At 44.7% G+C, this 27916-nt stretch overlaps 1 protein-coding gene across 3 annotated transcripts; it reads left to right on the top strand.

Moving 5' to 3' along the window:
• Positions 1-403: 403 nt before the first annotated feature.
• Exo1 (exonuclease 1) lies at positions 404-27916 on the top strand. 3 transcript variants are annotated; one of them, XR_002384520.2, is made up of 16 exons: positions 404-477; positions 737-862; positions 2432-2605; positions 5958-6077; positions 6602-6725; positions 7718-7855; positions 8992-9204; positions 11008-11195; positions 11651-11744; positions 13006-13231; positions 15611-15854; positions 17616-18312; positions 21873-21974; positions 24294-24487; positions 24878-25327; positions 26765-26876. XR_002384520.2 is itself a non-coding variant. In XM_021231940.2 (15 exons), the coding sequence occupies exons 3-15, from the start codon at positions 2445-2447 to the stop codon at positions 26898-26900; spliced, it is 2637 nt and encodes an 878-aa protein (XP_021087599.1). In that variant the 5' UTR covers positions 404-477; positions 737-862; positions 2432-2444; the 3' UTR covers positions 26901-27916. The 3 variants fall into 3 exon arrangements, 2 of the variants coding, with proteins under 2 accessions (XP_021087599.1, XP_021087600.1); XM_021231940.2 differs by lacking the exon at positions 24878-25327 and having other exon boundaries at positions 26765-27916; XM_021231941.2 differs by lacking the exons at positions 21873-21974; positions 24878-25327 and having other exon boundaries at positions 26765-27916.

The following is a 27916-nucleotide window of genomic DNA, read 5'->3' as shown; positions in this document are numbered from 1 at the left end:
GGGATTGGCCTGGGACTAAGCGACTAATTCCAGATGAGTCCTTTCAGGTTTAAACCAGACCCCAAATTGGACGGTCCTTTAAATCGCTGGTACGTGGCTTGGATGGCGTGCTCAAGCGAGAACTACAACTCCCAGCAGAACGGGCGAGAAAAAGAACGCAACTTCCGGGGCGCCGCTTTCTCCCTCCTCCATCCCCTACTTCCCCCAAAGGACAAGCGATCCCTACTATGTCCAGCTTCACAGTGTTCAAGCTGGCATTGGCCATTGGAGGCGAGTCCCCCACTCCGCGAGGAAGGGCTCAAAACCCGTATGAGAGGAAGGCAAGGCGGGGTCACCACAAAGAGAGGGAGGCGGACTCTGCGGTTCGAGACGCGCGTGACGTCATGTCCGCTGGGCGGGGCCTCGCGATCCCGCGCAAATTGAAAGGTCCCCGGCTGCGCTTGCAGCCACGGCGGCTTGCTGGTGTTCTGCGCCCCGGTGAGTGATCCCCTACGCCGGCGACGGGCGGTGTCAAGAGGAGCGGGCTGTGTGGAGGAAAGTGAGGTCCCCTCGGCTCCGATCCACGCGTCCTCTCTCCCTCGGCGCGGGATCCGGGTCTCCGGGAAGAGAACGCAAGCGTGGAGCGTGCGTTGGGCGCCCGTAGGCAACCAATTTGACCTCTACGTCTCTGGTTTTCCCAGTGTCCACACGTGCACTCGTCTCTAGCGGCGAGTTTCCTTTGTATATTTCCTTTCAGATGCAGGTTTGAGGAGCCGCAGCGCCTGGGATGGGCTTGCGGGCCATGCCTGTTCATTCCTTGGAGACAGGACTACGGTGAAGCCGCCGCTGCTGTTACCTCGGGTGCCACGGGCGATCTCCTGGGGTAGGTGTGCCATATGGCGCTCAGTCACTCCTGTGCTAAAGAGGAAATCTTTACTCGAGATTTACTTAGCCTAGAAGAAATTTACCGAAGTTTCGTAAAATGTAATTATGCCCTTTTGTTCCTCAGCATGCACGAACACACAATTTTAGAGACATTGTCTCTAAAGGTAGTGGACTCTTTGTTTTCCACAAATCGTGGCCGGAGGCCCACCTGCATCCAAATTGCCTGATGTTTAAAATTCAGAAGTCGTGTCTCTCCAGGGAATTATAGTTACTGGGCGTGGCCTTAAAGGTCTAAGAGCCTCAGAGTTTCAGGACAAGAGCCTTGCTGTTTTCCTGTGGTGTCAACAGGGCACCGCTGTCTTCTTACCCTGTAGTAAAAACACGATCTTAGGCCTGGAGAGCCAAGTGCCTGTCCGCTTAATCTGAATGGAGAATCTCAGGAAGCTCAGCTAGAGGCCCTGCTCCGCGGGCATATGCAGCTCAAGCAATCAAAAGTCTGTCTCAAACTGGTCTCTCTATATGCTCCCTTTTAAGAACACTTGCTCTTGTAAACATGAGGACCTGAGTAGAGTCCCCAGCCCCCCTATAAAAACCCCATGTGTCTGTGAATGCTAGTAACCCCAGCATTGGGAAGCAGAGATGGTGGATCCAAAGAACTCCTGGGGCATTAGCTGGTGCAGTAATACACCTTGCATCAGGGTAATAGGCAGAGCAATAGAGGAAGATACCCAATACCTTGCTCTGGCCTCTGTGTGCACAACACCGACAAATAAAAACATGATCTTTGATAGAAATACTTGTACTGGGAAATACCAAGCAACTGCTGGGATTGGAGTGGGGAAGATTGGTTGCTTTGAAAGGGCTGGCAGCTCCAGGATTTCCATCTAAGGGGCTAGAAGGGAGTGGAAATTAAAAGTGTTTTCCTTGAAGCTGTTTTTGCACAGCAAACATGTTTTCTTGTTGCTTGAGTGCAGCCTTCAGTGAGTATGATGAAACTGTCCCTAGACTCCACCATGGCTTACTACTTCTTATTATGTATTATTATTGTTTGGAGTAATACATTCTGATGGTGTTGAATTGGTGTCATATAAAAGTGCATTCCCATAATTCTGATTACTTTTCACTTGAAATGTCTGTCTTTCTCCTAACTTGAGTTTCTACACTGCAGCTTTGGATATAGCCCTTTAATGCCTTTTTGGAAGGATGGATATAATGTCATAGCATGCACATTTTTGTAGGCTTTCAACAATATCTTTTTGAAAGAGACTTAAAGTTGTAATGCCTTCTGTGTGCCTAGAACTGTGTTAAGAGATGAGAACCCATTTTGGGATTCTAAGTATGAAAGAGAGTGTTTTGGAAAAAAATAACCACCAAGAAACTCCTCAGTGGTGTTCAGGTTAGTGTTGGTGAGTAATGAATTCTGAGCTACAGAAGTTGGCAGGGACAAGGCTAGAGATCAGTTATTAGTTTCTGTGCTAGGCCCAGGCTGGGTTTATTTTTGTAAAACTTCTTGGTAAATAGGTTTTGCTATACGTTGCTGTCTTCCCCTTCCCTTCCTTTCATGTAGTTGACTTGGCACGATGGGGATTCAGGGACTGCTTCAGTTCATCAAGGAAGCTTCGGAACCCGTCAATGTGAAGAAGTACAAAGGCCAGGCTGTCGCTGTGGATACCTACTGCTGGCTTCACAAAGGAGCTATCTCTTGTGCTGAAAAGCTCGCTAAAGGGGAGCCTACTGATAAGTAAGTCTGGAGTGTCTCTTAGTTTAGGAAGCAGAATGTTTTGGTGCTTTTTGTTTTTTGAGACTTCAGGTATTTCACACTGGTCTGGAACTTGTTACAATAGCCAAGGATGGCCTTGGACTTCTGCTCCTGCTTCCTGGAGGAGGAATCCTACCATGTGCTGGGATTACAGGCTTGTGCCACCAACACCCAGTGTCTTACAGTGCAAGGGACGGAGCGCAGGGCTTCAGGCACGTAAGCAAGCACTCTATGAATGGAGCTACTTCCCAGCATCTCAGTGCTTTTTTTTGTTTGTTTGTTTTTGTTTTTCCGGTTATTGTTTGAATAAATCTTAGCATTTATTAAGGACTTGTGTTTAAAATATTGCCAGGCTTCTTCTGTGGTACAGACCTGACTCTTGTTCTTGGTAAGAAGTCAGAGTAGCTTGATATGGACAGTCAAAGATCAATCATTATCTTCATTATTCTTTGCTTAAGAGAAGCCTTTGTTTTTCCCCTTAGATAACTTTTTAACAATGTTTTTAGAATCCATAATGTTTTTCCACAACATACTGCTAATCTCCGTTAGCAAAATGAGGCAAAGGGACAGTATGCTCTGGCCAAAAATGGTGACTCCTGTTGTCATTCAGTCAGAACTCTGTGACCTCACTTTGGGCAGGTTCACATAATTCGTATATAAAACTATGCTTTTTTAACCCCCCCTTTTTGCACATATTGTTTATAATTGCTTTTAATTTCTAATAATAAAGCTGTACCCTTTAAGCTTTTCAAAAAGAACAGCCTGCACTTTTTTATTACTACTTTCTGTGTTCGATTTCGGGTTTTTTTTTTTTTGGTTTTTTTTTTTTTTACTACTTTCTGTGTTCGATTTCTGGTTTTTTTTGAGGGGGGGGGTCTTTTTGTATCCCAGGTGGGCCTTCACCTTACCTCCCTTTAATGCCAGCACTGGGGAAGCAGAGTTTGAGGTCAGCCTGGTCTACAGAGTGAGTTCCAAGACAACCTCCAAAACAATAGAGAAACCGTCTTGAAAAACCAAAAAAAAAAAAAAAACCTTACCTTATAGCCCAGGATGACTCTGAATTCCTTCCTTCTCACTTCAGCTTCCCGGGTGCTGGGCTTGTAGGACTGTACTGCTGTACCTGGTGTCTCAGTCACTTTTCTATTGCTGTAATAAAACATCACGACCAAGGCAACTTATTTCAGGGGGTTAGAGTCCATGACCATCATGGCAAGGAGCATGGCCGTAGGCAGGGAGGCATGGTGCTGGAGCTGAGAGCTTAAATTTTGAACCACAAGCATGAGACAGAGAGAGCTAACAGAATGGCATGGTGTGGGCTTTTAAGTCCTAAGCCTGCTCCACTCCCAGTGATACACCTTATAACACAGCCATACCTCCCAATCCTTCCCAACTAGTTCTGCCAGCTGGGGACCAAGTATTCAAATTCGTGACCTGTGGGGGCCATGGCCATTCAGGCAGCCTCAGCTGGCTTTCTTTGAATTGTTCCTTAGCCAAGAAAACTTAGTTTCTAGCTTTGGATATCTTTTCTTAAATGTATATTGGTGTTTTGTCTTCCTGTATGTTTGTGTGCCACGTGTGTGTCTGCGCCTGAGGAGACCAGAAGAGGGCATTGGATCCTTTGAAGCTAGAGTCACAGGCAGTTGTGGATGCTGGGAACCGAACCTAGATCCTGGAGGGACAGTCGGTGGCAGAGCCACCAGCACTTTTGATTACTGAGTCCTCTCTCCAGCCTTTGATTCAAATTTTTGATTTTTTGATTAATTGGAAGGATTTTTTTGTTTGTTTGTTTTTCGAGACAGGGTTTGTCTGTATTGTTTTGGAGGCTGTCCTGGAACTCGATCTGTAGAACAGTCTGGCCTCAAACTCAGAGATCCTCCTGCCTCTGCCTCCCGAGTGCTGGGATTAAAGGCATGTGCCACCAATGCCCTGCCAATTGGAAAGATTTTTAAAATACAGGCAATATCCTTTTTTTATCAGAAAAGTAAGAGATGGAATCCGCAAGGCCCATTCTATGATACTCATTAAATACTGATGAAACTAAAATGTTTAATGTCTGCTATGGGCTTAAAATTTCCCCTGACAACTAAGAAAGCCATATTTGGTATAATTAATTGTTTTGCTTTTTCTTCCTACCACGGATAGCAGTATTAGCCAGAAATGGTCACAGCTTTGGAATTTGGGCTTAAGCTAATTATAAATACTTACAGTCACTGTACATTTTGAGGCCAGCATGTGCTGACTTGGAAGTAAACGAGTGGGTGCTACCTGACTAACTGATGCTTTGTGCTTTCGAGTTAGACAAGTAACTTGGCTTTAAAACATTTGTTTGCTTTCGTCTGCTCTTCCATGATCAGTCGTGCTGTAGCCTCTGTTGTCCCCTGTGCAGTGCCCTTGTCACTGTCCACAGCAGAGAATACAACAAGTGGTCAGAGAAGTAACTGTATTTGATTCAAAAGCTTAGCTCAAGTGCCACTGGGTCCTGGATATGGGAACAGTAATAACTCGGTTTGCTGGGGCCTTTCCTCAGAAGCTCGTGGTCCAGCATCTCTGTCCCCTCAGCATTCTGGCTGTGAGTTGGCGGAGCTTATGTGTTACTGTGAAACTCAGACACCCCAAGCATCATGCTGTTCAACGTTAACCGGGATATCACTGGTCCTGAAAGACGTTATTGGCACTACTGGATGAAATTTCATGCATGATGCATTGTAGATAATACTGTCAAGTGTCTTGAGTATGACAAGGCATTGTGGGAGAAATCAAGTGTTCTTAAAACTTTTCAATAGACTTGAGATGTTTCAAGTCAGTTTTATTAATGTAAGAATAAAAAGTACTTGGAGCAAGGATAAAATATGAAACTCAAAAGATGTCAAAGCTTTTTAATCTACAATAGAGAAAATCCTAAAGCAACGATTTTCAACCTTCCTAATGCTGCAGCCTTTTAATACAGTTCTCCATGCTGTGCTGATCCCCAACCATAAGATTATTTTCATTGCTACTCCATAACTGTAATTTTGCTACCGTTATGAATCATAATATAAACATCTGATATTTCCCATGGTCTTAGGTGATCCCTATGAAAGGGTCATTCACTCCCCCAGTGGAGTCATGACCCATAGGTTGAGAGCCACAGGCCTAGAGAGTCAAATAACTTCCTAATTACCACATACCCCATAAGTACTTGCAGCGAGATTTAAACTAACTCTGTTTCCTTTGGAAACTTTAACATCAGAAGACAAATCCTTTGCAATTCTGTCATCTGGTCTTAAATAAAGCACAAATTTAAGAGATTCATAGCATGTAAGTGCATTTTCCATTTTCTTTTTCCTTCCTGTAGGTATGTAGGATTTTGTATGAAGTTTGTTAATATGCTGCTGAACCATGGGGTCAAGCCTATTCTTGTCTTTGATGGATGTACCTTACCTTCTAAAAAGGAAGTGGAGAGATCTCGAAGAGAGTAAGTTGACTCCATACTTGACACTCTGGCTTAACTGTGCTAAGGCCAGATGCTCAGGACACAGGATACCAATTTCTAAAATCTTGATATCTGTACATTCCCTAAGATTCCCTTAGATGGTCTGTTTGTGTTAGATTGTTGTCACATTTAGAAATAATTACCTTTAAAATGACAGGTTGCTGTGGAAAAGTCAGTCACGTTGTATACATTATTAATCACTTCCTCAGTTGGAGTGGTGATGCTGCTGAAATCCCAGCACATGGGATGTAGTGGCAGAAGGGTCCTGAGTGCGAGTTCATCTGCTACTTCATGAGTGTGGGGCTAGCCTGAGCTTCATGAGACCCAGTCTCAAAAAATCTGATTTAGTTTTGTCTGGGCTGATACACCAGCGGATCTGATGTGCAGTTGTGCAGTTTTAAATGCCCAACTCTTTCATTCTAGCAAAATTGCTTTAAGTGCAGTTTGACTATTATTTCTGAAGTCTGCTGCTGTGTTTCTAATTTAGTCATGTTTTTCCCTTTCAGGAGACGACAAAGCAACCTTCTTAAAGGGAAGCAGCTTCTTCGAGAGGGCAAAGTGTCAGAAGCCCGAGAATGCTTCACTCGCTGTGTCAACATTACCCATGCCATGGCCCACAAAGTAATAAAGGTGAGTTAGTGAGAAAGAGCAGAGCCGCTGGACAGATGCTCTGCATCCGTTGGACTGTTGTGTACAGAGATGCTAGGGACAGATTCCCCAGGGGCTTGTTTCTTACCCACTGTGGCTGAATCTGTGTTTAATCATCAGCTCATTCTTTTTGTAGTGATGGCCTGAGATGTCTCACTGACTCGCTGATTGAGGGGCTTCTCAGAACTCCTGCACATACCACAGACTGAATGAGCAGTCAGGACAACCCTGACTGTCAGTCCTCCCTTTCTGCCCGCACTCGAGGCTAGGTCTCTGCTGTGTATCACTGTGTATGCAGCCTGCCAGCCCTTTTCTCGCCTCCCGTTTTGCTGTATAGTGGTGCTGGAATTACATATAGGCTCCATTGGGCTCATCTTTTTGTGAGTTCTAGGGTCAAAACCAAGAATTGTGTGGCCAGTGAGCTGTCACCCAAGCCTATAAAGCATAGCAGTGTGAAAACTATCTTAGAGCTGAAAGTAGAAAGATGTGCTTCAAAGGACGTGGGTTTTGGAAAGTGTTAGAGGTGTGTGTGTGTGTGTGTGTGTGTGTGTGTGTGTGTGTGTGTGTGTGTGTGTAGGCTGGTGGCGCCGGAGTGTTAGAGGTGTGTGTGTGTGTGTGTGTGTGTGTGTAGGCTGGTGGCGCCGGAGTGTTAGAGGTGTGTGTGTGTGTGTGTGTGTGTGTGTGTGTGTGTGTGTGTGTGTGTGTAGGCTGGTGGCGCCGGAGTGTTAGAGGTGTGCGTGTGTGTGTGTGTGTGTGTGTGTGTGTGTGTGTGTGTGTGTGTGTGTGTGTGTAGGCTGGTGGCGCCGGAGTGTTAGAGGTGTGCGTGTGTGTGTGTGTGTGTGTGTGTGTGTGTGTGTGTGTGTGTGTGTGTGTGTGTGTGTGTGTGTGTGTGTGTGTGTGTGTGTGTGTGTGTAGGCTGGTGGTGCCGGGCCATTCTGATTTCACACCACGCTGTTCTGATGCCTCGCCGACAGGCTGCCCGGGCCCTGGGAGTGGACTGCCTGGTGGCTCCGTATGAAGCAGATGCTCAGTTGGCCTATCTTAACAAAGCTGGGATTGTGCAAGCTGTCATCACGGAAGACTCTGACCTCCTCGCCTTCGGCTGTAAGAAGGTACTGAACTGCAGCTGCTACACACCAAGCCATGAGGGAGAGTTGTGTGTGTGTCGAGGAGGCCAAGACTTCCTCACCTGAAGTACCTGTTTATGTCGCTTAATATCTGTGTACTGCTTTAGCATTTGGGCTTGGTTTGCTTTTTGGGGTTCTGGTAATAAACCCAGGGCTTTACATATGCTAGGCAAGTGTCTGTCGCTAAGCTACCCCCCAATATCCCAACCAGTGAGTACCTCAGTGTTTAGCTTGTCTTTTGTTTGACTCTGTGTGTGTGTGTGTGTGTCTGTCTGTCTGTCTGTCTGTCTGTCTGGGTATGGAGTTGAACCTCTGACCGCTAGGTGAGCATTCTTCCCACTGAGCCACAGCCCACTTCGCTCTGTACTCTGGCTGAGTCTCCCTAAGTTGCCCAGCCTGGGCTCAGACTCAACTCTATAGCCTGGGCAGGCCTTGAACTCTGGGTTCTCCTCGCTCCCCAGCCTGTATTACTAGGCCTGGCTAGTTTTACTTTCTAATGCTAATAACACATGCCTTACATTTTTAAAATTAGATTTGGTAGACTAACTTATATTATTTAGTTATTTAGAAATAATGTATAAACTGCCGGCGGTGGTGGCACACACCTTTAATCCCAGCACTCGAGAGGCAGAGGCAAGTGGATCTCTGTGAGTTTGAGACCAGCCTGGTCTACAAGAGCTAATTCTAGAACAGCCTCCAAAGCCACAGAGAACCCCTGTCTCAAAAAACCAAAAAAAAAAAAAAAAAGAAAGAAAGAAAGAAAAGAAAGAAAGAAATAATGTATAAACCAATTTAATGATCAATTTTATAATGATCTATTAAAGGGGGAATTAAGATATAAAACCATAGGTGGTTACCCAACTATAATATGTATATGCATCTTCATAGATTGCTAGGAGGATGCTCATTAGATGTTATCACTGGGTGATTGATAAGTGGGGCATGGACAATTTTTTTTTTTAATTTCCTGCAATGAGCATATATTACCCTAATAACAATAATAGGAAACTGGCCGCTTTCATGTAAAGGAAGAAACTTGTGTTTTGGAGCAAGAGTGATTCCTTAGAATTGTTGTGATTTAGACAACGATGATAGGATGGACCGTTTCCCTCTGTGTGAAGGTGATTTTAAAAATGGACCAGTTTGGGAATGGACTGGAAGTGGATCAGGCACGGCTGGGCATGTGCAAGCAGCTTGGGGACGTGTTCACGGAGGAGAAGTTCCGGTACATGTGCATTCTGTCGGGCTGTGACTACCTCTCCTCCCTGCGTGGGATCGGCCTAGCCAAGGCCTGCAAAGTCCTGAAGCTGGCCAATAACCCGGATATCGTCAAGGTAGGAGGGACCGGCACTTCATGAAGGAGCAGAGGGAGTTCAGAATGGGTTTTCAATGGCAATCTCTAGCCTGTGAGTGTCACTAAAGGGAAAATGTGACTAAGGATGAGAACTCTTTAACTTCTGGGTCCTAGTACTTGAGACTCGTTCTCAGGCCTTCTGGTCTAAGGATATTTATACTCTGAAAGGTTTTGTGTGGTCATAAATTTTGTTTAGGTGGATTATAGCTCTCAATAGACTGTATTAGCAATTAAACAAAATTTGAATATTAATTCATTAAACAAAAAGCTTTTATGTTAGCAGAAATCACAGAGGCTCTTACCCCCTCCTGCACCATCTCAGTCCACCCCCCACATTAAAATTGTTTTGAGACAAGGCTTTTTGAATACCAGGCTGCCCTTGAACTTGCTGTGTAGCTAAGGATAGCCTTGAACTCTTCAGTTCTAGATTTACTGTTTGCTTTTGTTTTTTTTGGATGTAGACCAATCATGAATTTGTAAACATATGAGAGGAATTGGAATAGCAACTCCTTGATTAGAAAAAGCACAACCATACCAATAAGGACACCCTTTAGCCCTGCTAGTATGTTCCCAAATCCTACCCATGGTCTTATGAGGAGGAGTGTCAGGAGGTGGTGACTCCTAAGTTCACATGGGTGTTACAAAAGGTGAGCCAATAGAATTAAACTTAAGATCACAGCTGTCTCATCCAGGTACACGAGGAGAATCAGCAAGTAAATATCTAGACATAAGATACATACATCCTGGAGGCTCATTTCTTGTTTGGGTAGTAAAACACATAGGAGGTCTCTCGGTATGTCCAAAAGAAACATTAACACTAGTTTTATGTAGACTGTAAGAATGTTCTCCCCCCATCAGTGTTATGAGTTACTACTTTTATGTTAGCAAAAGTTACGTGAAAAAGTATGTCCAATAGGAACCACCATAGGGGAATGGTCAAGTATCTATTTCTTGAGTCTTATTAGTATCTAAATCTTGTCTAAAAACATTCCAATAAGAAAAAGTTTCAGTTGGTATATTTTCTGGCCCATTTTACCTGTCCCAGGCTTGAATAGCCTTTCCTACTCTATCCCAGATTTCTAAATCTAAAGTTCTCTTATCTGGGAACCAAGGACTACATCGCTGTACAAACTGTTAAGTGAACAATCAGTTTTGAATTATTAACTTTAATTCCCTATTTAAAAAGTATACTGCATTATGTCTAAAGAGTCTTCTTTCTTACAAAAATGTTCAGTTCTTTCTTTTCACCTCTCTTTTGCCTGGTCTATGTCTTACCCAGGGGACTCTCGAAACCCTTAGGTGAAGTCCTGTCCTTACTGACAAAGGGGACTTAGCTCTGCGGGGTCCCTGTTCTGGGTGCCAATTGCTTAAAGGACTTTAAAAAGTATTTCTAGCCGAGCATTGGTGGCGCACACCTTTAATCCCAGCACTCAGGAGGCAGAGGCAGGCGTATCTCTGAGTTTAAGACCAGCCTGGTCTACAGAGAGAGTGCCAAGACAGGCTCCAAAGCTACATAGAGAAACCCTGTCTCAAAAAACCAAAAAAGTATTTCTAGAAATGTACACTTGACATAAGCCCAATATTGTGCATTTTGGGTGAACAGTGTAAACCTGGTCATGAGGGCCAGAGTTTTGGGTGATGTGGCGTGGCTGTTTTCTGGTAGACGTCCTTCTGGTGTAGTTTAAGGCAGTTGACTCTTGCCTCCCAGTCTCCTTGTCAGGTGTGGATCAACACACTCCCTCCTCTTCAGCTTCACATGAAGTGTTTTTATGTCCATTGTTAGGTTATCAAGAAAATCGGGCATTATCTCAAGATGAATATAACGGTGCCGGAGGATTATATCACCGGGTTCATCCGAGCCAACAACACCTTCCTCTACCAGCTGGTGTTCGACCCCATCCAGAGGAAGCTGGTCCCTCTGAATGCCTATGGCGATGATGTTAACCCGGAAACCCTGAGTTACGCTGGACGGTATCCTTTCTGAGCATCGTGGTGGAATTTTTCCCTTTGTTAACATTACTGGTACTGGCACATTATTTTTAGTGTGACTTTAGTGAAAAAGAACAACTTGGAAATCGGTCTTATATTTTATCATGTAGATTGTTGTATTTTACTCAACTTTGAAAAACCGTGCTAGTGAAAAGTTAAAGTTCTGAATGTGAGCCTGAGGGACTTTCCCCCACCTCTCTCTGGAATGGGAGGAATTGCCTCGGGCTTCCCTTCAAGAAGACACAGCTCCTGCAAGGGACACAGGTCAGCGACCCTGCCTGTTGTCTCAATGATGCTGATGGGAACAGTGGGTGGGATCTGTGGCCATCATAAACCTTGAAGATTCTCTGTGGCAGTAGACAGCGTTTCCATTTCTTAGTGCCGTGTGATTCGATGGCTTGTTAATGGGGTCATTCTCCTTAACCCTACCAACCTAGGTATGTCGATGATTACGTAGCTCTACAGATAGCGCTTGGAAACAGAGATATAAATACTTTCGAGCAGATAGATGACTACAGTCCAGACACTATGGTAACATTTTAAGAACTACTATAAAAGCACATTTTAGTTTTGTCTCAAGAACTTTGAGGCAAGTTTTTGCTCAGCAGCTGTGAAGTATTCCTGTGTTTGGCTCTATGCAGGGTGTACATGGAAAACAATTCTACCTGGTGTGGCAGGCATCTGGAGTCCCAGGGTTTGCGACCCTGAGATGCTACAATTGCCATTCAAGGTTAGCCTGGGCTGTATAGTGAAATCTTGTCTTTTTGTTTTGTTGTAAGGCAGATTCTCATTATGAAGTCTTGGCTGTCCTGAAACTCACTATGCAGACCAGGATGGCCTCAAACTCAGAGATCTGCCTGCCTCTGCCTCCTGGGTACTGGAATTAAAGGCCTGTACACCACATCTAGCCAATTCCTTTTAAAGACTGATTAACTTGATCCTAGAGAAATTTAGATGTGACTGGGTGTTTTTTTTTGTTTTTTGTTTTTGTTTTTGTTTTTTTTTTCAAGACAAGCAGTTGTTATATAACTATATGTTACATTTGGTGCCTTGTTTCTTATTTTACACGATTCAGACTCTGGCACTTGGCATTGCTGAAAACCCAGAACATGACCCTTGAGTACAAGCTATTTAGGCTCATTCATAAATTAACTATTTAATGAGCGCCTGCTATGTGTCTAAACTCTTTACTGTTGTCTTCATTATATGAACTCTTTACCATGCTGTGATCTGATAGTTTGCACTGTCTCTTCTGTTCATGTTTATTTCTTCCATAGTTTCTTTGAGAATTAGTGCATGAATGCAACATTATGCCATTTGTGCACAGAACATGTTTATCTTATTATCATTACTGAGGTGGCAATCTGTATGTTGCTGGCTGTGCTGTCTTTATACATTTAAATGAGCAATTCTGTAGTTTCTCCAGGAAGGATGCTAAATGATTGGTTGTGTGGTTGCACTGACTTTATGTCGGGTATGAGTTGCTAAGAAAGCCAGATCTTTTTGTTTTGTTTTGAGACAGGGTTTCTCTGTGTAGCCCTGGCTATCCTGGAACACTCTCTGGCCTCATACTCCCAGAATGCTTACTAAGTCACCCACACTGGGCCTGAACTCACTAAGTAGCCTGACCCTCCCATATTGGCCTCCTGGATAGCTGGGTCACAGGCCCACATCACCAGGCCAGGCTCAAAAGCTTTTCTCTTGAATGGTAATTGAACATTACTATATGCAGATACAGCAGGAAGTGTCCATTTCTCCTGTGCAAGTAACCTTTTTCCTTGTTCCTTTTTAGCCTGTCCACTCAAGAAGTCATAGCTGGAATGACAAATCGTGTCAGAAGTCACCTGTTTCCAACAGCATTTGGCACAGGAATTATTGTCCTAGACGTGAAGTGAATGGTGTTTCCCATGCTCCTCCGTTGAGGGAAAATTCAAGTACTGTGGGCCTTAAACAAGTGATTAGTACTAAAGGGTTAAATCTTCCTAGGAAGCCTTCCACGTTCAAGAGACCAAGAAATGGTATGTATTTCATTTTTTCCAGATGCTGGTGGTTATTATGAGTCTCCTTCTTCCTCCGGGGTCATAGGCCACCAACCCAAGAGGGAGGAGGGAGCAGAAATGGGGAGGAGCAGGGTTCCTAGGAGCACAGTTCAGACGGCTGTGAGTACATCAGCTGTGGCATCACCGAATAGATGCTCATAGTATGCTTTATTTGCGTTTGGCGGCACCATCCCATCATACAGATGGGAGCATGACACCTAGCTATCATGAGCAGCAGGGGTAGAGCATTTGCAGGAAACGGCGTTGAAGGTCACACTTCAGAGAACTCAGGCATCCAGGCTCAGGGGCAACTTTCCAAATAAGGTCAGGCAGAGTAGAAGTTCTACCATTTTGGGCTTAACTCAGAGCTATCTGGACATGGCGGACTGCAGCCTTGCGTAGCGGGGACTTCCAACAGTTGGTCAAACTTAGGAAACATTTTCCAAGCCTGGGCCACTGTAGTTTCTTTGATTCACCCTGTTAGTCTCACGGTTGTCGTTACTACGTTTGGAGATACTGAAGATGGTGAAAAGGAAGGCTGCAGGCTCCTTAGTTTATGTATGACAGTGTGGTTGTCCGGTACTGTTGGCCGAGGAGTTTCTGTTTTTCCAGATAGCCATCTTGCAGCTGTTGGCAATCCCTTACCGTCCTGTGCATCCTGGCTGGGCAAACCCTCTGCTGCCTGTCCTGACCTGAGATCACACACTCGTTACCATAGCTCCACTCCTCTTGAAATATGGTGGTGTAAATCCCTGCAGTTCCTTCTCCTTTTCTTTCTTTTTTTTAAAAGATTTATCTATTTATTATGAATACAACATCCTGCCTCCATGTATGTCTGCACACCAGAAGAGGGCACCAGATCTCATTTTGGATGGTTGTGAGCCACCATGTGGTTGCTGGGAATTGAACTCAGGACCTCTGGAAGAGCAGTCAGGCTCTTAACCTCTGAGCCATCTCTCCAGCCCCCCTCCTTCTACTTTTCAAAGGTTATCTTGTGGCTGTTTGAGGTTCTTTCTGTTTCTATGTAATCTTTAGGAGTCACTTGTCAATTTCTCTTTTTTAAAAAAAGCAATGGAACTGGGTGGTGGTGGTGCATGACTTAATCCCAGCACATGGGACGGAGAGGCTGGCAGATCTCTGAGTTCAAGGCCAGCCTGGTCTACAGAGTGAGTTCCAGGACAGCCAGGGCTGCACCGACACACACACACACACACTCACACTCACACCAAGGGAGGGATGCTATGGAGATTTAGTTAAATCAATAATTTAGAGCCAGTGGCATTATTATTACTGGATATGTGTGGGAATGCAGTTTTGTCACTATGCTCCTTTGGGGTCAGAGGACAACTCTGTGTCTCTACCTTTCCAGCTTCGTGTGGGTCCTGGGGCTTGAACTCCATTCTTTGGGGCTTGCACACTGAATAGCTAGCCACTGAGCCATCTCACCAGCCCAGTACAGCTGGTTTTCATATGTTAGTCTTGTAGTTTGAAACCCCCAAACCCGAAACTAAGTCCGGTCCCTATTGTCCTTCAGACATTCTGAGGTCGCAGTTGTGACCCAAGGGAATTCCTTTTTGGACTGCAAGTTCTCTTTGTGCTTTGTATGTAATTGAACTCGTGGTGGCGCGACTGTGACAGTGGGTGTGGTGGTCAGCGTGGCCAGGTGGACACTGGTGGCACTCAGGCCCTTCTCCAATGCTTTCACCTTTGCAGAGTCAGGCTGCTTACCCTGGCAGTGAGTGACTTACCATTGTTTCTGTCATTGGCTGAGCTTAGGGTGAGTTTCTCCAGTTGCTGTCAAAGCCAAGTACAGTGACATTTTAAACCTCCATGTAGGTTGTTGAAACTATGTCCCTGTGTCATACGTTTTAGGTTATTTTGTGTTTGTGTATAGAATACTTGAGTGAGTTAGAGAATTTTTTTGTTGTGCCCTGAAATTTTGAGTAATTTCGTATCAAATCATATAGATAATTTAATTAAATGTTAACTAATTTGCAAAATTGTAAAACAAAGGAATTGTTTTTCAGTCCTTTTTTTAAGAAAAGATTTATTATGTATACAGTGTTCTGCCTGCATGTATGCCTGCAGGCCAGAAGAGGGCACCAGATCTCATTACTGATGGTTGTGAGCCACCATGTGGTTGCTAGGAAATAAGGTGTCCTTTTTCTGAGGCATAGCTTTCAAAAAACAAAATAGGACCAAGTTATGGCTCCCTGCTAGCCCTTGACCAGCATGTGCAGAAAAAAAGGATGCTTTGCTTTTAGGACATTGGGGCTGGGGGTGGGCTGTGAAATCCAGGACAAGTAACCAGCAACAGAAGAAGCCCATGTGTTTACATGTGCTTCCGTTTTTGTTTAGAAGCTCTGTCTGAAGATGACCTATTGAGTCAGTATTCTTCATTTACAAAGAAGACCAAGAAAGACAGCTGTGGAGATAGCGCAGCTTCTAACTCTTCTGAAATGTCTGCACACCACCTGGATGATGGGACTGCTCACAAGACGGATGCGCACACGCCGTCTAGGACAAGGAACAAATTCGCAGTGCTTTTACAGAGGAAGAACGAAGAAAGCGGCGCAGTTGTAGTTCCGGGGACCAGAAGCAGGTATCGTGTCCCCAGAGTGCCTTTAAGCTGGGTGTAGCATTATTTGCGGAAACCTGTCACATGCTTGTTTTCTTAGTGCTTAAGTCTCAGTTACTTCACTGTTGCTGTGACAGAAGTGCCTGGCAGGTCCTGGATGTTGTGTGCACAAAGTTGTAACCGCATAAGGCTCCAGTGGCCTGATCCTTTGTAGGGCCTGGCAGGGACAGGCCACTGCTGGGTGTGCTATCTCAGGATTTGTTCGGCAGGGGCCTGCCAGGTGAGCCGAGTGTGGCTGCCCTGGCTGATGTTTCTGCAGGCGCTCAGCCAAAGAGCCCGCTGGCCTGAATGGGGAGCGTCCCATATCGACCAGGCTGGCATGGGTGTGCCCTGTGCCCGGCCTGATGTGGGTGTGGGTGTTTCTCCTGAACAGAACCTATCTGCTGGGGGAGAGGTAGCTGCGGCAGGAGACCCGGGGGTAGCATGGGTCTCCCTGTTTACACGTAGCTGATAGAGTCATACACAGGTCCTGTGTGCCTCTGCCCAGCCCTCCTGTTGTTTGTGTGTCTGTGTGTGTGTGCGCGTGTGTGCTTCTTGAAGGTGTCTGCCTGTTGTTCTCAGGTGGTCTTGTGGATGTCTTTCAGAAAATGGTTATTTTCTATGATTCGTCATGGAATTTGTTCTAATAAATCATTCTTCTGCATGGCAATACACCAGGAAAAAAAAGTGCCTGGCAGAGAAAAAGTAACTTAATGAAGGAAAGGTTTGTTTTAGGTCATATTCCAAGAGTACAGTCCATCATGCGTATGGAAAGGTGTCAGGAGCAGGAGGCAGCTGGTCAGTCACATTGCATCCCCGGTCAAGAAGAGGAAAACTAAACGCCCAGCTCTGTCTCCTTTGTATTCAGTTCAGCACTCTTAAGCCCAGGACTCTAGTGTGAGTCATCTACCAAAGGATTCTCACAGGCATGTCCAGAGGCTCCTTTCCTGGGTGACTCTCGTCCACATGAACCACCACACCTTAGTTCAGACCAGAGTGTGTTGTTGATTCCTCCTACGTGTTAGTTCTGGGAGCTGTCCTTACACAATCAGCGTGTTCCTACAGGTCCACTGTGTAGTCGGAGTTCTGTTCTTAGGGTTTTCTTCCCATTTTCCATTGTTTCTCCTTTTATGGTATTTTGAGGAGCTGATTGATCTGTCTTGTCTTAATTATCTTTATTAATGTCAACACCTTTCCTATAAATATTTCTGTTTATCTTTAGGATCTAGAAATGCAGTAAACAACACTAGTTGGGAAGGAACAGCTGTGAACTGAGACAGGATTTTGGTTTGGGTCTTTTGTTTTCTGGTTGGCCTAGAACTGTGTAGACCGGGCTTGCCTTAAACTCACAGAGATCCCCATCTCTGTCTCCCAAATGCTGGGATTTAAGAAGCCTCGGCTGTCTTCTACCTAAAGGTTCACCATATAAGTAACTTTAAAGATGTGCATGTTATCATGATAAAATTTATACCTCAGCCAGGCATGCTGGTACAGGTCTTTAATTCCAGCACTTGGGAGGCAGAAGCAAGTGAATCTCTGTGAGTTCGAGGCTACCCTGGTCTATATAGCAAACTCCAGGACAGGTGGAACTATGTAAAGAGACTCTGTCTCAAAAAACAAAACAAAAAAAAGTAGGATAAAAGCGCCAATTAAAATTCAAGATCTTTGTCATCATTATGTAAGAAAGTAGATATTTGAATCTTGATAAAATACTGAAGACAATCCATTCTTCCTGTTTCTTGTTAGGTTTTTTTGTAGTTCTCCAGATTTTGACGATTTTGTACCAAAAAAAGCAAGCAGTCAGCCTCTAAATGAAACTGCTGTCACAGGCAAAGCCACTACCAGCTTCAGAGCACTGAGCTGTCCAGGCACAGATGGCCTTGGAGCCCCGGACTGTCCAGGCACAGATGACCTTGGAACACCAGACTGTCCAGGCACAGCCAACCTCAGAGCACCAGACTGTCCAGGCACAGCCGACCTCGGAGCACCAGAGTGTACAGGCACAGACGACCAGAAACTAGTTGGTATAAGTGGGATGCAGGATCCAAGTGCTCAGATCCCAGGCAGTGTGACTGTGTCTCCTGATGAGGCTCAGTCTTCTGAGACCAGTAAATTCGTAGCAACCATTTCCCCGCCCTCTCTGGGGACACTTAGAAGTTGTTTCAGTTGGTCAGGAACTCTTAGAGATTTTTCAAGAACTCCAAGTCCCTCTCCAAGCACTGCGTTGCAGCAGTTCCGAAGAAAGAGCGAGTCCTCGTCCTGTGTGCCAGAGACCAGTGCCTTGACTGACACATGTCATTCAAAAAGTGAGATGTCAAGTGCTAAGTCTCCGCCCTTGCATGAGGTGGGCTGGTCCTCACGATGTCAGGAAAGCATAGACTCCCCGTGCAGTTTAAATGCATCGAACCTTCCTCATCCATCCAGTAAGGATTCGGATTCAGAGGTGAGAAACGAACTGGCTTTCTTAATTTTTATTCAGAACTCTTCCTGTTTTTCTGGGACTGGAGAGATGGCTCAGTGGTTAAGAGCACTGGCTGCTCTTCCAGAATACCCGAGTTCAATTCCCAGCACCTGTATGGCAGCTCATAACTGTCTTTAAGTCCAGTTCTAGGGGTTCTGACGCCCTCACACAGACATACATATATGCAAAACATCGATGCACATAAAATAAGTCAATTGAAAAACACAATCCTCCTGTGTAGAAAACTTGCATTTTATTCACTTGAGGGGCCTCTCTGTCTTTATTTCTTTGTACTCCTGGATACCTACACTAGCGTTTCCTGGAGGCCCCTCAAGTGAACCTGGGTGCTCCACTGACTGGGACTAGACAGTTGTCTTCTACGCCTAATTATCTTCTAATCTAATCAGTGATAGCCTATGAGATGAATTGATACTATAAATTTACTATTAATATAACTTCAAATTCATCTAGCCTTTCATAGCATATAAAGGAATGACTATATTAACGTTTTCGTGTTTGTTGTATCTTATCACTTTGGAAATAGTTTCTTTTACTTTTTTATTTCTGATAAACTTCCTTTGTAATAACACAAATAGCAATTTTTGAAATTTAAAAGCATTTAGTCCTTTTACATATATCTGACTTCAGTTTCTTTTTATTTCTGGCTTTGGTTTGGCTGACATCAAAACCTTAACTAAATACTGCTTGTAAATCAGTGACATTTTGGAATGATGTGACGGCTTCATAGCTCTCTTTAAATCTGTTACCTCTAAGTTGCTAATGCTGTCATCTTCTAAGTCTGTCCCACTTGACACTGTTTGGTGTTTTAGGAGCTTGTCAGGGCACATGCCCCGGGGCACAAGCAGGGATCGGAGGACAAGCCACGGGAGTCACTTCTGTCCCTCTTCATGTCCTGGGGATTGAACTTGGGTCGCCAGCCCCTGGCCTCAATGAGTCACTTCACAAGCTCCCCTTGTCTCACTTTGCCTTCAGCTGCTCCCGTTTGACACTGCCCTGTGATCTATAAATCTCTTCCATGTAGGGTGAACCTCTACTACATGGAATGTTGTGTCTTAAGGCCATTTGAGTTACCGGGACAGTTACCAGCTCGAAAACAACAGCAACATTGCTGTTGGACACTGCAAGCCTGCTGAGCTCCTGGGGGAGGGGGCAGGGAGCCTTTTTCTTCCTGCAGCTCATCTTTCTGTTTCACTAACTTTGTAAGCTTTCAGCTGAATAATGAGGTCCTCATCAGCTCACAGGCTGAGGCGCCTTGTGTTGAGAGCCATTCTGTCTTCTGGGATAAACATCTTCCATCCTATGGTGGTGTTAAAATAAGGGCTATCCTAGCACTAAGGAGGTCTGCCTGGGCTGCTGAGCAAGACCCGCTCTCACAAACAAAACAAAACAAAAAAAGGAAAGAAAGACACTCCCCAAAAACTAAGTGATGGCTCATTCACTGAATGTCCTCTTGCCTCACAGGAGGGAGGGTAAATGCTCAAAAAGATTGAATTCATAGAGTTAAACTTAATATTTATTTGGTTTATAAATGTTCCCAAACCACAATGCTGTTTTTGTTTTGTTTTTGTTTTTACTGTCCTTTAGCTTTTGCTTTGAATATCAGTTCTCACTGCGTACATCTGAAGCTCTTCAGTATTGGAGCCTTTGATGAAAGTTCATTGTTAAAAGGCAGCAACAGATCCAGCCATTCACCTAGCCAGAATCTAATCTGAAGAGCCTTGCCCATGGCCCTATTTATTGTAAGAAATTGTTTAGCCAGGCAGGGCGTGGGGCAGCGCTGTAACCTCAAATGGTGAGGGTTGCAAATTTGGCCACAGCCTGGGCTGCATGCCCTGCTCCCGTCGGAAAAACAAGACGTGCTGAGATGAGGTGCACACGGCGGCGCTCTTCTGCAGTCTCAGAGGTCAGGAAGCAGGGCGAGGAGGCTGATGTGACTGACGCAGCTTGGTCTGTGTGATAGTTCCTTACCATTAGGACTGTAGAGCAAGAGACCTTGTCAAAAAAAAAAAAAAAAAAAAAAAAAAAGGAAAGAGAGAGAGAGAGAAAGAAAGAAAGAAAGGAAGAAAATAAATTAGCCAAATTGACCACGTGCAGCACTACTGCTAGCTACAGCAGAGAAATGTGAATGTTCTGTAAGGCACAAGGCAATCTTGTCTCTGTTAAATGCGTGATAACGGTATAGGATCCCAAGAGGAATCCAGGAAACCTTAGAGAAATGCTGAGTCCTGTCCTCACTCCCTGGCCTTTCTATAGATGCTGAGAGAAGCCTCATTATGTGGAGAGTCTTGTGGACTGAAGCAGAGGGAACTGAGGTAGGGGTGCTCCTCAAAGTCACTGCTGGAGTTAAACGAGCATTTGCTCAGGCACCTCAGGTAGAGGCTGCTGCTGCTTTTCAGTGCTGACCATTTTACAACACAGCTAAGAGATCGTAGACTGTGCTGGCGCAGGTTCTGGAGTCAGTGACTTGAAACTGTGGCCAAGTAAGAGTGAATCTGTTACAGCAGGAGACTCCAACGGTTTCTGAGTTGCCGTATTTAGATAAGAGTCTCGTACATACATCCAATGAACTATGATCAGATACACCCTTGCCTCCCTATCTCTCCCTAAGTCCTCCCAGCACCTACTGCTCTTAACTTCATGTCCTTCTTCTTTGTAGCCCATTAAGTACAATTAGTGCCGCCCATATGTGCATAGGTATGGGACATGGGAAACCCTCTGCCTCCCTCAGCACCTATCACCTCAGTAGACAGGGAGGGGTAGGGCCTGGAAATCATTTTGACCAGCTGCATAGGAATTTCAGCTGCCTTGGTTTTGCACAGCTGTGTGTGTGAGTATGCGTGTGGAGTTGGTTTTGCACAGCTGTGTGAGTACATGTGCATAGTGTTGGTTTTGCACAGCTGGGTGTGTGAGTATGCGTGTGGAGCTGGTTTTGCACAGCTGTGTGAGTGCGTGTGCATAGTGTGAGTGTGTGTCCGTGGTAGCTGTGCCATGACCACAGTACACTCAGAGCACTCCTCCCCTCCTCTGGCTCTTCCTGCCCCCTCTTCTAAGATGTGCCCTGACCCTGGGCAGGGCTTGGGGCCGAGAACGATGTCCCTTTTAGGACTAAGCACTTTGTGTGTCAGTCTCTATTGTATGGACTGTTTCTTCAGCCTAAACATTTTGGTACTTTCTTCAGTGAAACTGACATGCCTTTTCCATTTTAACTGATTGTTTCCCATGTTTAGTTCATTTTATTTCCCATGTTTTTATGTATTTTGTGAATTATGTTATTTACCCGAGTTTCTCATTTCATACAATTGGTTGGATATTGGTGCAGTTGTCATAAAAACTCAAGTAAGCCAGGTGTGGTGGTGCATACCTTTAATCACAACATTCGGGAGGCAGGTGGCCAGCAGCCTGGTCTACAAAGATAGTTCCAGGACAGCCAGAACTGTTACACAGAGAAACCTTGTCTAAAAAGAGACAAACAAACAAGAAAACACTCAAGTAAATTTTTGTTTTCCATCTGGGGAATCTAGGAACCGGATTGTAACAATAAATCACTTGATAATCAAGGAAATCAGAACTCCAAGCAACAGTTACCTCCCTTTTCAAAGAGAGACACACTTGTAAGGAACAAGGTAAAACATTTAGAATTATTTTTTTAAACTTCAGAAGCAGTGTGTAATTATTGCCAGAAAATGAGAAATACACACACACAAATAGAAAATTAAAATACCTGCCTCTGAATTTTAAAAAAAATACTCGGTTTAATCCCAGCACTCAGGAGGCAGAGGCAGAGGCAGGTGAATCTCTGTGAATTCAAGGCCAGCCTGGTCTACAGAGAGAGTTACAGAACAGTCTCTAAAGCTACACACAGAAACCCTGACTGGAAACCCCTCCCCCCCCAAAAAAAACCCCTCACTTTTAAGTGTCTTTGGACACCATTTGTGCTTAGCTATGGATTGTCTAACCTGCTAACTGAAACATACTTTTTCATTTTCTCTGTTTCTTAAAAAGAATCCTTTTCCATGTACATAGTAATAAATATTTCTACATATGTTACATAATCTAGTTTACCCTTGTTGTGCCCAAGTTGCAAAGATCCCCAGAGAGCGCCAGGGAGACAGACCCATTGAACTATAAAAGGGAGATTTTATTGTTGTTCAGACCATGACAGGGACCCCATCTAGCAAGCTGATGCAACAACCTCCACGGGGAGTGAGGTTCCCAGTCTACTGCTAGGTTTTAAAGACAAAAGTCACAGTATTACATTAGTTGGTTTCTGATTGGTTCACATTTGGGAACAATTAGTATTTCTCAAAGTCATATTTTGGCATGAAATACTTGTGTACCAATTATTCTCATTGGTCAGTGCCAAGAGGGAACATTCTGTGGTTTCTATGGCTTTGTCTTGTTACTTGCATGTGGCCTGTTGTTCAGATACCAATGGTGTTTAGAACTATATCCTGGAGACTATAGGGGAGCTTTTGGTCTTCCCTGGAGTTTCTTTTGTGTCCAAACAGTTCCCAGGGACCAAGCATCTAGAAGGCTAGGGGGGTCTGGAGTTTCTTTGTGTTCAGTTTTGGCCCTAGGGTCCAGGAGGCCAGAGGATCTGGAGTTTCCTTGTGTCAGAGGCCTACATGTCTTTTCTGTAGCTTGTCATGGCTGCTAAAGGGGTAGGGGGGTTGAGTGAGGGTCTGGTCCCTTCAACCCTAAAATTTTTTACCCTAGAATTTTTAATTAACTTGTGAGAATGAAGTCCATGGTGATTGACTATTCCTGGGGTGAGAACGATTTGCTGTGTATTGCCAAAATACCTGTTAATACCACTGATTGAGAATAAGGCCACTCCTACAATTTAAAGCCAAATTTAAAGCAAGCTTTAATTAAATTCTGACCAGGACCTTCTCTGGGATTCCAGAAGATGGCCTAGAATCAAGTATTCAAGGCCTTGAAAAGGAAAACCAATAATTTAATTCACTTCCCACCAGATGCAGTCAGGGGCAAGTACCCGCCCACATGTAATCAAGCACATCTGGTGCAGACAAACAGACCTGTTTAGGGTCGTGAAAACATGTGACTTTTTATCTCCGGTAACCAGTAGCCTCTGACATTTCAGGAACTGTCTGCCCTTGGGCAAGGGGCTTGCTGACCAGAGGCATTTTTGTTTCGTGTATGTCTAAGACATAGTAATTAAAACTTAAAATGTAACTTTGGTTCTCACATAATAAACACTGTGAGCCCAAGCAGAGCTTTGGGTTTTATTTGTTTAATTTTTTTACTTTTATGCACATTCTGCCAGATTAATCAGTTTTAAAGACTTGTTCACACACCTCCCTCTCTATCCTAAAAAAAAATCAGCCCTTAAAGGCTGGGTGTGGTGGTGCTCACATTTAATACCAGCACGTGTGAGGCAGAGGCAGGAGGAGAAGCTCTGTGAATTAGCCAGGGCTATATGGAGAGACCTTGTCACAAACAAACAAAAAGATCAGTCCTAGAGTGGAAACAAAAGCATCAAGAGAGTTAAGTCCATTGTGCTACCTTTGCACAGTGATAGAGCAGACAGACTTAATCAAAATACAATCCAGTTTCATGTTGAAATGCAAGAATCTCCCAGACATACTATGTGGCATCAAGGACAAAATAGTAACTCACAGTTTTCTGTGTGTGTTACTCACTAAGTGCACTGAACCCAGCAGTCTTTGAATGAGGTGAAGAGGAAGGAAATAAGACTCTCTTTTTAACTGAAATTGTATGCCAGAAGTGTGTTGCCTGTTATGGGACTGATTGTTTCTGTAGTAGACATCTTTAGAATTTTGCATTGCATATGGATATTTTTCCTATTCTGTTATATAAAGAACACTTAGGTGCTTTTAGATCAAAAGGTTAAAACTGGCATATGAGGAGACCCATCTCTAACAAGCAAAATAACTACAACAATTCTAATTTATCTTCAGGTACCTGGGCTGTGTAGGTCTAGTTCTACGGACACACTTTCTACAACCAAGATCAAGCCCCTGGTGCCTGCCAGAGTCAGTGGCCTGAGCAAGAAGCCAGGAAGCGTCCAGAAGAGAAAACACCATGATACCGAGAACAAGCCAGGGCTGCAGATAAAGATCAGTGAACTCTGGAAAAACTTCGGGTTTAAAAAGTGAGTTTCCTGCTTCCCCTTTTGATCAGGACAGAGCACTGTCTCCTGTAGCCCCGCCCCCAGCTCCTTGAGTTTTCGTGGGACTCAGTTTCTTCTGTTGCTTACGTTCAGCTTTCCGTCCCGCGTGGAGCTTCCTTTCCAGACCGGAAGCTCCTTTGCTTCTCTTTGTGCAGGACTGGAATGGAATAGTTAGGTGGGAGCTGGGAGCTGTGTTGGTTAAGTGCTCACAGATGTAACCAGACAAACCAGTGTTTGGGCCCCAGTAATGTTTTAGGAACATGACTGGTTCCAGAAGACAACGTTGGGATCTGCTAAGTCAGCTTCCTTTGAGACTCCCAGTGTGACTTGAGCAGCAGCTGTCACCCCCCCCCCCCCCCCCTTATTTTGCAGGGCTCCCACGCAGACCAGCTCTACCTTAGGACACTTGGCTTATTGAGAAGTACAAGAAACTTAATTCTAAACTGGTGCTTCTCCGGCTGACGCTGAAATCTACCGCAGGGTTAAAGGGTACCTGTAGAAAGGGTCCATTTGTTAGACGTTGCATGTCACGCCCCTCAGCAGAGCTAAAGAACGGCTTCATTAAGAGCAGCTGCTGCTCGTCCAAAAGACCCGACTTTACTTCCCACTGGCAACTCAGAGCTGGCTGTAACTAACTACAGCTTTAGGGACAGCCATTTCCTTTGTAGCCTCTGCGGGCTGCTGCTCTCACAAAGAACAATTTTAATGTTAAATACATTTAAAAGAGCCGTTGAGATAGCACATCGAAGACGCTCACCTCCAAGCCTGCTAGTCTGAGTCCGATCCCAGGCCCCAAGTGCTGGAAGGAGAGAATCAACACCTGTAAGTTGTCCTCTAAACCTCCACAGGCACCCCATAATGTTAGCAAGGTGCCGCCGATGTAGATTGGTGGGAAGCTTGTGATTCTGGGACTGCGGATCTGGCTGAGTGGTTGAGAACACTTGTTCTGTGAGCATGAGGGCCTGAGTGTGAATCCCCCGATCTACCTAAAAAAAATCCAGGTATGGCTGCCTGACCTGTAATCCCAGCATTTGGAAATGGAGACAGGCAGATCTTGGAACCTAGCCTAAACACCTGAGCTTGGTTCAGCAAGAGACCAGGCTGGCCTCATACTTAGAAAAATCCACCTGCCTCTGCCTTCCAAGTGGTGGGAGTAAAGGCGTGAGCCACCAAGCCCATCTTAAACAGCTTTCCTTTTTTTCTTTTGGAGACTTAAGTCTCACCGTGTAGCCCTGGCTGCCCTGGAACTCACTATGTAGACCAGGCTAGCCTCAACTCACAGAGAACCTCCTGCCTCTGCCTGACACTCCCGTGGCTGTCTCTTGCTTTCACGGCCTTTGGTGGGGGTGGCTGGGACAGGTAGTGGCTGAGTGTGGCCTGGTGTCTACACTCACATTGAGTTGCTGGCAGCTTTTACCGTACAAATGTCAACACAGGAGTCCAAAAATTATGAAAATAATTCCATCCTACAGAGCTCCTGAGAGACTCATCTGTTAAGGGAAATCTCCACCAGCACTCATCTTCAGGGCTCGTGGGACTTGCAGAGCCAGTGTCAGAAGAAATCAAAGTTACAATAGTATTCTTTTCTTTTTTGGTTTTTTGAGACAGGGTTTCTCTGTATTGTTTTGGAAGCTGTCCTGGAACTTGCTCTGTAGACCAGACTGGCCTTGAACTCACAGAGATCTACCTGCCTCTGCTTCCCAAGTGCTGGGATTAAAGGTGTGCGCCACCACCGCCTGGCTTACAATAGTATTCTTAAAGATCTATTGGGGGAGAAAATAACTTAGTGGTGTTTAATATGTATTGAGAGGAGACAAAATGTTACTGTATTATTTTCGTAATTGGATTTTTAATAGGTGTGGAGTACTAGGGAGTTTGGTTTAAAAGAATGCAGCTTATTGTTGTGCTGTTGGTGTTCATCCTTAGCCCGAGGCCAGTAAGGAGGTGTTTAAAATACACACCTTTAATCCAGCACTTGAGAGGCAGAGACTGGAGTCCAAGGCCCAACTGGTCTATGCAGGGGGTTCCAGGTCAGCCAGGGCACACACACAGCACAACACAGTAAGACTGTATTAAAAACAAATTCTTTGCATTCCTGATTCGGCTGCTCTGTGTGTGTGTGTGTGTGTGTGTGTGTGTGTGTGTGTGTGTGTGTGTGTGTGTGTGTGTGTGTGTTACTAATAGACAAGCACCTACATTGGGAGGCTATTTTGAAAGCAAGAAGAGGCTGAAAATCAAATTTTTTTTATATCTTTGCAGAGATTCTGAAAAGCTCTCTTCCTGTAAGAAGCCCCTGTCCCCAGTCAAAGACAACATCCAGCTCACTCCAGAATCAGAAGAGGAGCTCTTTAACAAGCCCGAGTGTGCGCGTGCTCAGAGAGCAATATTCCACTGAGTGGGGACTGCTGTCTGCAGGAAACCTTACCGGTTCCAGAGATTATTACTATCAATGCCATTTTAAAAATGGAATGCATTTTGTATGTTAACTTTGAGTTTTGCTCAGCTTTTTATATTGTCATAAAAAGCTAACTAGAAGAATAAATGTGCCTTTCACATTTCTGGGATTTCAGTGCTAATGGGGAAGTCTGATGCTGATAACATCTAAAGGATTTTCTAATGTCAGTAGAGAATGGAAATAAAGAAGCTTTACAAAGAAATAAAAACATCACACTCCAAAATTAACCAGAGCCAAAATGTACAACTCAATGAACTTCAATACAGTTAAAACTAGCATTATAATTCATGTATATGTTTGTGCATGTGAGGACAACGAAGCCTGTGGAGTCCAGAGGAGGGTACCAGATTCTCTAGAGTTGCAGTCACAGATGTTTGTGAGCCAGCAGTGAGTACTGGGAATAAAATCCAGGTCCTCTGTAAGAGCAGCATGTGCTCTTAACAGTGTTCCATCTCTCTGCTCATCCCCATCCCATTGTCCAGGTTTTCCTTTGTTGTTTGGGTTTTTGTCTGTTTTTGTGGTTTTGAGACAGGGTCTCCCTATGTGGCACTGGCTGCCCTAGAGCTCACTCTGTAGACCAGGCCGTCCTCAAACTCACAGAAATCTGCCTGCCTCTGCCTCCCGAGTGCTGGGGTTAAAGGTGTGTCCCCATTGTCCAATTTTTATTGTTGTTAGTGGAAGAATCACTTCAAGACTTATTCCATCCTAAGACGTGGGGGAAGCCAGTGTTTTTGGTTTGGATTTTGGTTTTTTCGAGATAGGGTTTCTCTGTATAGCCCTGGCCTTCCTGGAATTCTTTGTGTAGACCAGACTGGCCTTGAACTCAGTTTTATCTGCCTCTGCCTCCCCAAAGTAATGGGATTAAAGTTATGTGTCACCACCCCCTGGCGGGATTTTTGTTTTTTAAGTGAAAAAAATTAACTACTCAACCACAATAAAGACTATTCTAAAATGTC

The sequence above is a fragment of the Mesocricetus auratus genome, unplaced genomic scaffold (genome assembly GCF_017639785.1).
Source record: "Mesocricetus auratus isolate SY011 unplaced genomic scaffold, BCM_Maur_2.0 Super-Scaffold_100676, whole genome shotgun sequence".
NCBI classification, from domain to species: Eukaryota; Metazoa; Chordata; class Mammalia; order Rodentia; family Cricetidae; genus Mesocricetus; species Mesocricetus auratus.
This window is presented reverse-complemented; position numbering and strand designations above follow the sequence as displayed.